General features: G+C 59.6%; 1 protein-coding gene across 1 annotated transcript; it reads left to right on the forward strand.

The window, feature by feature from the left end:
• The first annotated feature begins 320 nt into the window (after positions 1–320).
• Positions 321–14,841, forward strand: MNT (MAX network transcriptional repressor). The gene is made up of 6 exons (XM_027034671.2): positions 321–844; positions 6,165–6,744; positions 7,358–7,399; positions 7,545–7,656; positions 12,940–13,132; positions 13,270–14,841. The coding sequence occupies exons 1-6, from the start codon at positions 772–774 to the stop codon at positions 14,025–14,027; spliced, it is 1,758 nt and encodes a 585-aa protein (XP_026890472.1). The 5' UTR covers positions 321–771; the 3' UTR covers positions 14,028–14,841.
• The last annotated feature ends 242 nt before the right edge of the window (positions 14,842–15,083 follow it).

Raw genomic sequence — 15,083 nt, forward strand, 5'->3', positions numbered from 1 at the left:
GCCAGTCTGTACCATCCTAAGGTTTCCCTGACCTGGAATATCCTTATTTGAGCTAACTTAAGTCTTAAATTCTCCACCCTTCCTTTCCTCCAGCAGGACAAATTTCGTTGTGAAAGACCGCAACACGCAGCCCTTGCTCAACTTGTGGCTTGCCATCGGGGCGGGGCGAGGCGAGAAAGCGGAAATGCAGGGCGCGAACGAGGCTGGAGATTCTCCCACCCCCACCCCGGCCACGTGTGCGCGCGCCGTCTGTAGTGGGCGGGGCCAGCTCGCTCGGGACCCCGCCCCTCCCTTCCTGAGACGCCGCGGCCCTGCGGGCGGGGGCTCCGGTCCGGGCTTTGGCTGCGGCCCCGGTGTAGTAGCGGGGGCGGCGGCCGGGGGCAGCGCGGCTCCTTCCCTTGTTGTGTGTGTCGGTGCCTCCTCGCCATCTTGTTGCAAAGCCTTTTCTTGTCGGCGGGACTCCCGGGGGCCGCGGGGCGGGAGGCATCTGAAGGGAAGAAGAGAGGGAGGGGAAGGAGGGAGGCAGTGCTGCCTTTTGTTTTTTTGCATCAAAATTTTTAAAATTTGCAAATTATATTTTGCAAATATTTTGGGAAACATTAATTTTTGTCTCCGTGCTCTCCCGTTCTTCCCTGCGGAGTGCGCTGCGCCGCCCAGCCCTGTCGCCCCCCGGAGGTGATCCCTCCCTCCTGCCTGCCCGCCAGCCTGACCTGTGCCCGGCTCGCGGGCCGCAGTCTCGGCCCCGGCGCGCCCCCGGCAGCTCTCGGCGCGATGAGCATAGAGACGCTACTGGAGGCGGCCCGCTTCCTGGAATGGCAAGCGCAGCAACAACAGAGAGCACGTGGTGAGCGGCCGGGTTGGGCCCCTGGGGCACCGGGGAAGGGGAGACGAGCGACCCTGGTCTCCGAGCCCACGCGAAACCGCGGACACGGCCCCCTCCCGAGCGGCCCGCGAAGCCGGGCAGCGCAAGGTTCGCACAAGAGCCGCCGCCTGGAGAGGAGTGTTGGGGGCAGTAAAATTAATTAATGAATACATTAACATTCAGTGAGGGACCCGGCTCCTGTGGGCGCCACCTCAGCTGCCTGCCACCCGGTGTGCACCTTTCGTGGGGGCTTCTTTCGCGTGGGCCAGGGGCGCCCTCGGTAGAGCTGAGGATGTGTGAGCCGGTGGGGGGTGGGGTGCGGAATGGTGTTGCGTGGGGGTGGCAGACCCGCGTGTGCGTGCGTGTGTGCAGAGGGGATTGTGATGTGAGCCTCGAGGAGAGCGGATGAACGGACGTGTACACGGGCGAGTGTATAGTGCACACGAGTGGGCGTGTGTGTAACGGAGTGGGGGGTGGGAATTACTCTACGCCGAGCGGCTCCCCGGCTTCCCTGGCCCTGTGGGAAGGGTGCGGGGGGCGCTCCTGGACGATCTACGCGCCGCTTGGGGCGGAGGCGGCCTTTGCAGAATGAAATGACATCGCGTGTCTTATGATCCTGGCCAGCCCCGCCTGACCCCGCCTCCCAGAGCTGGGCTGGGTCGCGCTTCTGGGATTTGGGTGAGAGCCGGGCTGATTGGGTGTCTGCGAAAAGGCCTGCAGGTCGCTGGGGGCAGTCCCCGGGCCCCCCTTGCTGCGCCCCACTTTAGCCGGTGTGGAATGTGGCGTGTCTGCGCGTTCCAAACCCGCTCTCGGCTGGAATGTTGCGTGTGCCTGCGTTCCAAGCCCGTTGGTTACACCGGGTGGTGACGTGGACAGGCCCCGCCTCCGACCACGTGCACGGGGGACACTCCCGCTGGGGACGGAGCGGCCCGGCCCCTCCCGGCTGCCTCGCGCTGGGCCGGGGGCGGGGCCTGGGCGGGGCTGGCGAGTGGCCTTGCGCCGGGTTGGGCCCTGGCTGCGGCCGCCGGGCACCTCCCCGGGAGAGCCTGTGCGCTGGAAGGAGGAGCCGCCGAGCTCACCTGTCCATTCTCGCCCTAACCTCCTGTTTTTGATCCTGGGGCAAGGGAAACCCTCAGACTTGCAAGGCGACAGGACATTTAGAGCTCACATATTCCCACTGACGTTTGGGGGAACGTTCTCACCAGGACCTCCTGACAATACCCCTGGCCACATTGTGGAGTGAACCAGGCTTGAGAAGGGGCAAACTTTGACGTTCCCTCGACAGGAAAGGAAGATTTCAGATGCTTTCCGTCCCACCCGCCCTGTCGGTGGTCCCAGGCTTCAGGGTCAGGAATAGGGGTTGGAGGTAAACACCTCCGTTTTCCGGACCATTGCGAGGGCCTCGGACCCGGATCGGTGTGTGTGCAGTATCCGGGGACTCCTGTCCCCTCCACCTCCCCTCCCCAACCCTTCTGCCGAGTTGGTTGTGGTAGAGAGAGTGCTTCGCCCTCCTTTCCTTTCTCTCTGCCTATTGTTGCTTCAATGATGAGTCATGCAGGAGGTAGTAGTGTGTGTTGTGTGCGCGCGCGCCCTGCAGCTAGCTTGTGCCGCGGCAGCGGCGGAGGGGGTGGGGTGGGGGGAGCAGCAGCGGGCCAGGGGCGGGGGAGCAGCGGGTCCGCCCGGCCAACCCGGCCGACAGGCCTCTCAAGGTCAGGAGCCACTCGAGATATGTGAGACTGACATGCTTGGATTTTGCGGAATTGATGGGCCAGGACATCAGCCCACGTGCCCCTCCCCCTTGCTTTCGGGGTCCTGAGCAGGGCCAGGCCCTGACAGTACTGGTGGTGGCCGAGAATGTCCTGCTTTCAAGCCCAGCGACGGGGCGTGGAGGGGAGGGCAGCGTGCACAAGAATTGGAGAGACTTGAGTCACCTGCCGCCACCATCAACACAGTGAAATTCAGGAGTACCTATTGTGTCCTTGCCGCGCATCAGGCACTGTGCTAGAGGTGAACAGGGTTGACCCTGCTGTTGCCCCAAGGGAACACTCACATCACCTTCGTTTTACCTTCAGGCTGATTGGCCTTCTGGGGAAGGGGAGAAGACCCTGTGCCCTCTTCTCTTCCACCCTTTCCCAAATAATAAGGTCAGAGCTGGCTGTAAGAAGGACAGTGATGAGAGAGAGAGAGAGACAGACAGCGCGGGCGCGCGCGCGAGAGAGCGCCCCTCCCCCACGTGGTGAGAACTGAGGGCAGGGAGCTAAATACAGGCCTAGTTTAACTGACCAGTCACAGGTCCTTCTTCGCGTGGCAGGAGGTCTTAGGGGATGGATGGTGCAAAGCCACATCTACTCCAAAAGCTCACATACAGATGGCTAGACCTGGCCACAGCGGTTAATCTCAAATTCCTATTTTTTTTCTGCTCCTTGAGGTTCTGTCCTCTGACTTGGGGTGGGAAAAATGGGAGAAAAGGGGTGGTGTGTGGACCTGCTGACCAGAACTGCTTTCCTGGGTATGTACCTGATGAGCAGCTCTGAACAGGGATCTTGTTGTCCATGCCCTGGTTCAATCTCAAGGGTGGGTTTCCTGACCTAGACCAGCCAGATTGCTCACGTGATGAACCTGAGGATGTGTGTGCACATGTGTGTGTGAGAGGAAAGAGAGGCCATCCTGGTGGTCAGGTGGTGGGGGAGGGGGTCTGGTCATTTCCAGCATTCATGGAGGTAGCTCAAATGGGAGCCTCTTCTACCTGACCTACTTACACCCTGGGAGGGGAGGGGGGGGCTGCCTTATGTATTTAGCTCCCTATTAGCATGAAGAAGGGGAGGACTCCTGAACAATGGGGGCTACCTAGTGTAGATTCCTCAGGTCCCAGCCCTGAGCCTGCTGTGGCCCCTGAATCACCCCAGAACGGTCAGGCTAACTTCCCTGGGGCCAGCCTCTGGGCAGAGCCCAGGGAGGGTGTCAGAGTGCATGCATGTTTGGGAGTGCTGCATAGGTGCATTATTTTAAAGAGTCTAAACCTGTATTGTTCTTGAGGGAGGCCCTTGAGTGACTGCCACTTTGCTGTCCCCACTGGGTTTCCCCCTCCCCAGGGCATAGGAGGAGGGTTGCTGCTGGTGGGGAGGAGGCAGGAAGCTTTGGTGGGCTGGATCTGGCTTGGGACACCCCCTCTTCTTCACCACCAGTCAAGATTTCTCATGCCAATCCAGGTGTGATAGAGCTTGACCATTCACCTGGGTCCTTCCTGGTACCTGCCTGGCTCTGGAAGAGAGGGTAGGTGAGAAGGAGGTTGCCATCTCCTGGACCAGCTGTGTGGAGTTACTTTAAAATATGGGCAATGAGTTTTACTTTCAGGCTGAGTTCCCAGGACACCTGTCTTTGGGGCTTTGGGGTCCCCTCTGTCCCACTGCTAATGGGAGAATGGAACACCGACCCCCACACCTGTGAAAGTTTGGGCCCTGGCTCAAAGGAATGAAGGTGGGCTGTGTTGGGCCCTGACCTCCAGGGCCTTGCCTTGGGGATGGGTGGGGGGTGGACTGGGTAGGTGGTAGGTGGAACTCTTTGCCAGTGATGTCTCTGGGAAGCTGGAGAGCAGAGAGCTGGCTTTCCCCGGAGCTGTAATATTAACCAGGGCCTTTGGAAAGGCCTGGGAGACCAATGCCTCCCCTCATTGGAGCAGGCCCACACCGGCCTGGCAGCTCCCCTTCCAGAAGGGCAGGGGAGATACGGAAGAGGCCCCGTGCTGCTGGGAAACCGCCGAGTGCTTCCCCTCTCACAACACTCTCTGCTTCCTCCTTCCCCTCTTCTCCCCTGCGGGAGGGAGGGGCCTGGAGCAGGCCTGGCTCACACTCAAATTGTTGGTTGGCCAAAGGGCCCTGAGGCCTCAGGTTTTCTGGGGCCCTGAGCCCCAAAGGCCAGTGTGGGGTTGATGCCCTCCTCCACAAGGGGCTCTTAGCCAACCTTGTCCCCCCCCCCCCCAACCCCACCCACCGTGGGGTGGTGTGTTTGGGGCGTGTCTGCCCGCTACTGCTGTCAGCTCAGTCAGTCAGCAGTGTGGCCAATCCGGGATGGGCAGGAGGGCTGGTGGACCAGCCTGCTCCCTGGCCTGGGGGCTACAGCTGCTCCCCAGAGATCCTGCCCAGCCTTGTAGCCAGGGAACCTGAATGGTGGGGGCCAGAGAGCATGGGGCTGGGTGGAGATGGAGAAGTGCTTCTGGATCAGGAAGGTGTTCTCAGCCAGCTCCTGAGCAGGCCTCACCTGGCAGCAGGTCTTTCAGCAGAGATGCTGAACTGACCGGTGCGAGGCTGCCCTTCTTTCCCGCCTGCCTCTTTGCTTCCTGGTTGTCCCGCTGGTGGTGGGGACAAGAGGGATGTGGGAACGATGAGTTCTAGCACCACAAAGGGCAGAGAAGGACCGAATTTGTTTTGTGTGGTCTCTGAGGAAATCAGACACTGGGACCTGGCCTGGGAGTCCTGGGTCTGATTTCCTCATGTGTGAACTGAAGCTGATGTCCCTGCCCTGCCTGTGGTGTGGACTCTTGTGAGGATCCACAGGTGTGTGTGTGTACAGACACCTAGTGAGCAGATGCTGACACAGCAAGTATAGGTATACACCGGGTGTCTGGATTCCTGGCTGGGTGTAGTTTCAGTAATACCTGTGACTTGCTGTGTGGTCCTCAACAAATCACTTTGCCTCTCTGAGCTAATTTATTTCATCTGTGAAGTGGAGGTGCCGCCTGCCCTCTGGAAAGTACTTGGTAAATACTTTCGAAGGCCTTCCCCAGAAGCTATGATCCACCTACCTCCCGCCCCCCCATTTTTCTCTGGTAGCCTGTGAGGTCTTTGCTGACTGGCCTCTGCCCACCTTATCTATCACCCCATTCCCCTCAGCCTTGTTCCTGAACTTTCCTGCTCATCACCAGCCTAACCTCTGAACTTTCAGGTTGCCAGACCTCCAGCATCCTCTCTGACAGCCCCTGCTCTGTCTTTCCACAGCCCCTCTCCTCTCTCACCCTGGGTTGTTATCCTCTGTAACTTGTCCTTCCCCTCAAAGCCTCTAGGCCTTGAGCTCCCCAACGCAGAGACTAGGTCTGTTTTAATTGTTCGCCGCTGTGTCCCCAGCACTTAACCCCAGTGCCTGTCTGGGTGTGGATGGGGATTTGTGGTGTCTCAGGCTGAGCGGGGGTGTCACTGAGCACTAACTGGGACAGGGTCAGAGGATGTGTTATGGTTGGGAGACTTCAGAAGCTGGGACCCAGGACTGCTGGCCCACTGAGAAAACCCCTTGTGTTCTCTCTGCGTAGAGGAGCAGGAGCGGCTTCGCTTGGAGCGGGAGAGGGAGCAGGAGCAGAAGAAGGCCAGCAGCCTGGCCAGGCTGGCCCATGCCCTGCCCGTGGAGGAGCCCCGCATTGAAGCACCACCCCTACCTCTGTCCCCTCCGGCACCCCCGCCAGCACCCCCACCCCCACTTGCCACCCCCACCCCACTGACTGTCATTCCTATTCCAGTAGTGACCAACTCTCCTCAACCTCTGCCCCCACCCCCACCACTGCCTCCTGCAGCCCAGCCTCTGCCCCTGGCGCCCCGCCAGCCAGCCCTGGTTAGCACCCCTGGACTCAGCATTAAGGAGGCTGCCCCCCTGCCCACCAGGCCACAGGTGCCCACCCCTGCTCCCCTGCTGCCGGACTCCAAGACCACCCTTCCGCCCACTGGCAGCCCTAAGCCTCTGCAGCCCCTCCCCACCCCTATCCTGACCATAGCACCACACCCTGGAGTCCAGCCCCAGCTGGCCCCCCAGCAGCCACCCCCACCCACTCTTGGGACCCTGAAGTTGGCACCAGCGGAAGAAGTCAAATCCAGCGAACAGAAGAAGAGGCCTGGGGGGTGAGTGAGGTGTGGCAGAGTCTGGGCTGGTGGGGTGGAGAACTGCCCGAATCCTGGGCTGTGTGTGGAAGAGAAAGTACCCCCCCCCCCGCCCCCTCCTGAGCCAGTCCTTCAAAGCCATGTCCTACCTCCCTATCTGAGAAGCACGGTATTTTATTTGGACAGTTTGCACTGTGCCTGTGCCTGTGCCTATCCCCACCCTGGGAGTGGGGAATGGCTATTGCCCTCTGTTTTCTCAGGCTTCTGTGTCCTCTGACCCCCTCAAGGATGGGCCGATGGCATTTCCAAGCCTTTGGACAGAGTATTGGTTTGGGGAACTCTTGGGTGAGGGCTGGGGTCAACTGGCTATTTCTCTGAGCCCCAGGAGACCTTATATCTCCTCTTAGGTGGAAGGGGCAGGATGGAGGGTTAATGGGTTGTGAATTACGAGCATACGTGTGCCCTCCAGGGAGTATAAGCACATCTGAACAGGGTGAACATCTCCCATTGCTGCTTTTTGTACAGAGAATGTGGGGGGCAAGACGCCTGTGACATTTGGGGAGTGGGGGCAGGGGGCGGGAAGGCCACCTAATTGGGCCCTCCTCCCTAAGCCTCCTGTCTGTCTGGGTTTCAGGATCGGAACCAGAGAAGTCCACAACAAATTGGAGAAGAACAGGTGTGTGTGCGTGCGTGTGTGTCTCTGGGCTCCACCTGCCCGCTCCGGGGACAGGTCCCACCCTTGTTCTCCTGGGGCCTTCCCTCCCCGCCCTGGCCCCCGGCCCCCCAGGCGCTGGCTAACTGGCGCCTCTCCCTCTCCCCAGGAGGGCCCATCTGAAAGAATGCTTTGAGACCCTGAAGCGTAACATCCCCAACGTGGACGACAAGAAGACGTCGAATCTGAGTGTGCTGCGGACGGCGCTGCGGTACATCCAGGTACGGGGGAGGGAAGCGCGGCGGAGAGGACGGCGGGCGGCGGCCTCTGCGCCACCTTCCTCCTCACTCCTCCCGCCCTCTTCCCCTCGCCGCGGCCCCGCCCCGCCCTCGCTCCCTCTCCCGCTCCCCCGCCCGCCTCCACGCGGGCGCTGAGCACATGGCCCGGCTGACGTCAGCGGGGCTCCCCGCCCGCGAGGGGGCGGGAGGACGGGCGCGCGTGCGCGGGGCAGGGCGGCCGCGGCGTTCCCTTCTCCGCCCCCCCCTTTTCCCGTTCGGCCGCCCCGCGGAGCCCCGCCATCTGCGCCGCTTCCGCAGCTCGGTTTTCAGATCCGGTGCCCGGGCCCGCGTTCCAGCCTGGCGCTCTTAGTGCCCCCTCGGGTGAGAAGGGCGTGGAGCCGCCCCGGCGCCTCCAGCCCGCCCGCAGTGCCTGGGCGGGAACCCGGATTTGGCCCGAGAATCTGTCGCTCGTGATGGGGTGGGGAGTCCCCTGGGCGTGGCTCCTTGCACGCGGCGGCGCGCCGGTGAGGCCCCACCCCGTTTTACCCCCAAAGGGTTAAGAGCCTTCTAGTGAGCGCATTGAGGTGCCACGACTCAATTTTGGGGGTTAATCCTGGAGGCTGTGGAAATGTCTGAGTAACCAGTCCTCGGGTCGCCGAACCTTCAAAAATTAGGCTCTCCTCATGCCTGGGATTTTAAAAACCCCTTTTCAAGGGGCCCTCCTGTCTGTGTGGACCTCCCCTCTTTGGACATTGGCTTCCCTCTGCAGTACGGGGTGGGGGGCGCCCGCCAGATAAGACAGTTGCCATGACGGCCCCGTGTTTCGGTTTCCTTGGAAACCGGCCGAGGGTTCCGCGTGCCGGAAAGGAGGCTGTGGGGGTGGGGCGCGCGGCCACGCTCGGCTGCCGCGGAGACGGAGTCCGAATGGAGCCGTTGGGGAGTGGGAGGGACTTAGGGCTCCCTGCCTGGCGGGGGCGGGGGCAGCTTGCGGTCCCCCTATCGGCGCGCTTCGACAGCTGGGGGGTCGGGCAGCATTAAGGTTCCTGTGGGAAGGGTAGCAAAGAGGATCTGACCGAGCTTTGAGCCGGGGCCGGGCGCCACCCCTCCCCCGGCCAGTACTGCGGGGTCACAGCCCTGAGGTAACCGGAGCCTGACTTGTTCAGGGGGCGGAGGCGCTGCTTCGCGACTGCTCCCAGCAGTCTGCTCCCTCCCAAGCTCCCGCGAACGCGCGCCCTTCCGCCCGCCCTGCGGGTGAGGGGGAGGGGCTGGCGCGCCTCCAGGCCGCTTCCCGGCACCCTGGAGGGGAGGGGTCGGGCTCGAAGATTGGTGGAAACGGGGTGGGGGCGGGGCTTCCGTGCTCCGAGGGGAGGGTGCAGCCGGCAGGGAGTGACGCTGCAAGGCCGGGTCCGCGTGGGTGCGCGCGTGCTCTGGGAGGGGCGGGGCCTCGCTGTTGGCCTGACTGGCTTAGAAAGAGGAGAGGCCCGAGGGGGTGGGCTTCGGAGGGTCTCCAGAAGGCCTACTTCTGACATATTTTTGCAGAACTTGGGCTTGAGAATGTTCCCGGTCCTTCAGTCATAGGCAATTATGTGTCCTGGAAGCAAATCCTTGTCCAAATGCTGTGACGTTTTCTATGACTCTCAGTTTCTTTTGTACTGCCATTTTGCTAAATGGGAAGAAATAGTAGCATCTTTATCATAGGAATGTTCAGATTGGTCCTCTATAAACACCAACTTAATAATTCTTGAGAAGTAGAAAGAATAGGATGGCACATTCCACTTTATAGACACATACTTAGGAAAGCCTTGCTTGCAATGATATCTGGATTTGAAAATAAATCAGAAATAGAGACTTAGTAGAACCAGCAGACATGAGCCTGGGCTGAGGAGGCAGCGAGGTGTGAGGTGTACCCAGGCTGTTCATAAGAGAAATTTGTCCTGGGGCTGGTAATGGAAGCAGAAACAAAAGTTACAAGGCTATCTCAATCCTCAATCTCATTCATTTATTCACTCAGGTACTTTGGACAGCTCTGTGTCTGATTCTGAGGATGAAGCAGGGAGCAAAGAAATAAGCGTGGGTCTGTCTTCATCGGTTTGGTCTTGGTGGCAGATTATAAATACTGTGCCATGAGAATGTAATAGGGACAGGGATCAGAGGATCTGTTTTGAGGAGTGCTGGAGGTTGTTGCTGAGGAAGGGGCATCTGAACTGAGACCTGAAGGTTCCAGGGTGACCTGGGCAAAGCAGAGGGCAGAAAGCCCAGCTCAGGCTGAAATTTCTCCAGCAAGAGGGAGCAGGATTCAGTTTTGGAACTTAAAGGTGGCCGTGGGGGTTACCACGTGGAGAGTAGAGATGGGCCAGGGGCTGGGGGGGGGGGGGCAGCAGGGCACTAGATAGGAGTCAAAATGGAATAGTAGAGAGACCAATAAGGTGTGTGGACTGAAAGCATTGGTTGTTTGCTGAGGGGGGAAGGCTGTAGCTCCCAGCCAGACTCAGAGTGGCGTGGAAGATTTTAAGAAAGCCACAGTGAGGTGGACAAAAACAGGAAGAGGAATAGGCAGGTACCAAACTATGCATCCAAGCAGTTTTAGGAAATATGTTTAAAATGAAGCAATGTGGACAAAAGCTGGACCCTGGAGAAACTTTTCGGGGGCCTCTAGGCCTGTGGATAACTGAGCTGGGTAAGAAAAAGAGGTTTTGGCCTCTGAGTTTCTCCCTAAGTCAGAAATCTACTCTTCCTGCTGGTAGGTAGAGTTCAGGACACCACTTCCAGCCCCCAGCAGCCAGGTTCAAGTGAGAGCTGACTCACCACAGGCCCCATCATTGATATGGCCTCATCTGATGTCATGTCCAGCACTGGCCTCTCAGGGTAGAGCCAGGTGAGAAGCCAGGTGTGTGTGTGTGTGTGTGTGAGGGAGGGATCTTTCTGGCAGAAATATAGAGGGAAACAGGTTAAATCTCAAAACCAGGATAGAGAAGGCTGTGTGTGGCCTGGGACTGCTAGCAGAATTGTAAAACTACCAGGTTTCAGGCCAGAACATTGCATGGTTGTGTCTGGGTTATGTGTTGGCAGGTACTAATGGTTTGAGGCATTTCTTACTGGTGAGGTCAGAAACACAGGAGTTTGGGGCTGCACGAGGAAGCGTAGGGAAGTTGGGCCTAGTTTAGTGGGCGAACCTGAAGACATTGCCATGCCCAAGAGGGACAAGTGAACAGTCAGGAAGGCTGCTATAAAACTGCTTGTAGAAATAGAGTCAGGGGAAACTTATGTCTAATGTGACTGTGATTCTGTGATACAGCAGAGAGACAGGATAGAGGTGGGAACCAACATGCTCACATCCTCACAGATCCTTCCCCTGGAGCTAAGATGTGCATAATTCTGTCCTGGACACTGGTTGGGTCAGGGGATAAAGCTGATAATAAAACAGTCCTTGCCTTCACTCACAGCGTTGGACAAGGAACAGTGTGCATGGAGGTGGAAGGACAAAATACGAAGCTTTTAGGGATAATATGAGCTAGTGTCTGATTAAGTACTACCTGACAGTCTTATTAAATGCTCAAGAGTGTTGTGCGGTGCCAAGAAGGGCTCAAGGTCAAGAAGATGCACTGGTCAGGGCATGAGATGGGATGGGTGGTGGGAATCGGATGTGGTCTCGGAGCACAAGCACATATGATGTAGAGGGATGAGAAGGGACCATCTGTGTGTGAGACCGGGTTCAGAGAGGAAAACTAAGACAAGCTGGATAGTTTGGTGTAGGAAGAGTCGGTGGGTTCTGTACCTGGCCGTAACCGGCCAGCCTTAGAAGCCAGGAGCTCAGGAATAGTTCAGGTTAAGAGACTCAGGATGCAGCAGGGCAAAAGTGTCCATGTTTGGTGGACCCAGCACTCGTGACATGTCTGGGCCAAAGAGAAACTGGCAACAGGGAGGTCTCCAAGACTTAGAGGAGTCAGTTTTAATAAAGTGTCAGCTTCAGGAGGTCATGGAGGATAGGAGCTGAGGCATAGGACACAAGCTGGCCTTTTGGGGATATAAAACACTTTTTTTTTTTTTTTTTTTTGAGAGAGAAAGTACATATGCCAACTGGGGGGGAGAGGCGGAGGGAGAGAGAGGATGTTGAGCCAGCTCTGTGCTGAGCGGTTGATCCCACGACCCTGGGATCCTGACCTGAGCTGACATTAAGAGTTGGACGCTCAACCGACTGAGCCACCCACATGCCCCTCCAGACACTTCTGATAGGGGAGCAGTGCCACAGTCTGGGAGGCATGGCATCCAGCACCAACATGAGTGGTGAACCTAAGAGGCTGTGGGCCTGGAGGAGTTGAGGCAGGGATGGCTCTGTGGACAAGGGAACTCCCTGTTGGTGTTCTTAGTGAGGTGGGTGGCATCAGTGTCATGGGGGCAGGAGCAATGTGGAACCTGTGGTGAAGGACAGAAGTGTCTCCAGTGGTGCTCCATGTCAGAGGTGCCATTGAGCCATTTCGCCTTGGTCAGTGCAGCTCAGCTACAGGTGTGGAAGGAGGGGCACGTTCCAGGGCTTAGGGATCGATCATTCAGCAGCCTGGGGAATCTGGAGGGCTGTGGGCAGGGTGAAAATGGAGAGTGTGGTTGAGAGGCAGCACAGGTAGGTGCCACGGAGAGTAGCCCAGGTCAGAGCAGAGGGCAGAGCCAACAGCTGCTGGGGATGAGATGGAGGCAGGTCGAGAAGAAATTCAGGGGGTTGGAGGCCATGCCACAAAGTCTGAGAGGCATCCTCAGGGACATTGAAGTTAAGACTAGTGAATGATGCTGTGGAGCAAAGGGCAGGATTGTTTGGGGTTCTTTGGGGAATGAGTTCCAAGGAGGGTAGCCTGTGGCATGGTGACTGACAGCATGGTATGAGTGGTGGCGGGGCCTTGAGCGTCACGGAGAAGTCTGTTACCCCTTCTGTCCTCTGCAGAATGGAGGCAAGTGGCTGCCAGGAGGGTGGATAGAGCCAGAGGCCATGAAGCCCCTCAGGACACAGTTGATGTGGGGGTGGGGGAAGGCCTTCATCCTAGAGTGGGGCTGGCCTGGATCTGTGCTTTTTTTCAATGGTGCCTGCTGGAGAGCCCACAGTCCCCAGGATGCAGGGCCTCACAGGACAAAGCCATGGACCAGCAGTGGGTGTGGTCCCCCGCGGCCCCATCACTGCAGACTGCCCCTGGGTGCTAAGTGACCTGGAGGCCAGGGTGGCAGTGGGAAGGGATTGCGGTACTGGGGACCCTGTGGCCTCTGCTCAGGGTATCCTTCGGTCTCTTGGCTGTTGTCCAGTCTCTGAAGAGGAAGGAGAAGGAATACGAGCATGAGATGGAGCGGCTGGCGCGGGAGAAGATCGCCACACAGCAGCGGCTGGCGGAGCTCAAGCATGAGCTGAGCCAGTGGATGGACGTGCTGGAGATCGACCGTGTGCTTCGGCAGACTGGCCAGCCGGAGGACGACCAGGCCTCCACCTCTACGGCCTCTGGTGAGCCCCACCTGCCCCTCCCTGGTCAGGCCCTTGCCCCCCAGCTCCATGCCCCCAGACCCCAGGGGCATCTACTACTCCAGCCTCTTGTTTCGCGAGCCTTTCTGACCTGTCCCTGTCCCCGTGTCCCCCCACAGAGGGTGAGGACAACATAGACGAGGATATGGAGGAGGATCAGGCCGGCCTGGGCCCACCTAAACTGAGCCATCGCCCCCACCCGGAGCTGCCGAAGCCACCGCCCAGCACCGCCCCCGCACCTCTGCCTCCCCATCCACACCCCCACTCCCAGCCTGTGGCCCTGTCTCCTGTCCACCTGCCTGGGCAGCAGCCGCCGCCACAGCAGAAGACACCTCTGCCAGCCCCTCCTCCCCCACCGGCTGCTCCTGCCCAGACGCTGGTGCCCGCTCCAGCCCATCTGGTGGCTGCAGCTGGTGGAGGTTCCACGGTCATCGCCCACACGGCCACCACCCACGCCTCAGTCATCCAGACTGTGAACCACGTTCTACAGGGGCCGGGCGGCAAGCACATCGCCCACATTGCCCCCTCGGCCCCCAGCCCTGCTGTGCAGCTGGCACCTGCCACACCCCCCATTGGCCACATCACAGTGCACCCTGCCACCCTCAACCATGTGGCCCACCTCGGCTCCCAGCTGCCCCTGTATCCACAGCCCGTGGCAGTGAGCCAGCCCGTGGCGGTGAGCCACATTGCCCACACCCTCTCACACCAGCAAGTGAATGGCACAGCGGGGCTGGGACCCCCAGCCACTGTCATGGCAAAGCCAGCTGTGGGGGCTCAGGTGGTGCACCACCCCCAGCTGGTGGGCCAGACAGTGCTCAACCCCGTGACCATGGTCACCATGCCCTCCTTCCCGGTCAGCACACTCAAGCTGGCTTGAGGATGAGGCCACTCAGAGGCCCCCAGTGGGGGCAGGGAGGGGGACCTGTCCCCCACTCTCCCACCCACCAGCTCCACACATTCCAGCCAGGCCAAGGCCCGCCCCACCCACACCCACCCCCAGGCCTCCTAGGGGAAGGGGGTGCAGAGACTCTGAGCCAGGGGAGGGAGGGCCCCCCCCAGGGAGCTGGGCACAGGGCAGGGGGTTACCCCACTGCACTAGGACTTGATAAATTGATGAGACACTCTGGTGAATGTGCCACTCATCCGGCCTGGTGCCAGCTCCAGTGCCGTTCCCGCCTCCCCACCTTGTCCCCTGCAACCAGTGAGAAGTGGGTGTTGTGTTCTCCGGCTTCCCCGACCCTGCCTGCCTTCCTGTGCTGCTGCTGCTATTGCTGTCTGATGAGGTGGCTGAGTGCCGGGTCCTCTGTCCTGAGCCTCGGCCTTCTCTCCCCAGGCCTTTGGAGGGGACGGGGAGAGGGAGCAGAACTGAAGCAACTTGGCCCAGGAAGCTGGGTACCGTGGGGGAGGGGGGGGCGCTCTGCTCTGAGTACACGTGACCGATCCTAAGAAGTGGCTGCTCTGCAGTCCCACCCACACAGGTGGGCGCCAGCCTACGGTTCTCCGACCCAGCTGCGGTCACTGGCTCGTCACAGCAGAAGCTAGTTAAGAGGAGTCTCTATCAACAACTGAACCCGTGCTGTTGCTAAGCTCCCTGAGCGCCCCAATCCTTGCCACTGGGCTCCTGACCTCAGGAGGGTAGGCTGAAGGTGGGTGGGGACTGGGAAGGAAGGGCTTGGCCCCTCCCCCCCCTCCCGCCTGGGGAGAGAGCTTCTCTGGACCCGTCAGTCCCCATCCCTGGTTCCCTGGCCTCTGCTCAGTGCTGTGCACTCCCGAGGGATGGGTGTGCCTGAGTGCCTCCCGCAGCCTCAGAGAAGTGGATTAATAGCTGTCTGGTCTGGGTTCCAGGTGCCTGAAGCCACACTGCTGAGGAAGTTAAAAATCCAGGGCCTGGGCCCAACCAAGCTCCTTCCCTGCTGCTCTGGGGACCTGTAGA

The sequence above is a fragment of the Acinonyx jubatus genome, chromosome E1 (assembly GCF_027475565.1).
Source record: "Acinonyx jubatus isolate Ajub_Pintada_27869175 chromosome E1, VMU_Ajub_asm_v1.0, whole genome shotgun sequence".
NCBI lineage: Eukaryota > Metazoa > Chordata > Mammalia > Carnivora > Felidae > Acinonyx > Acinonyx jubatus.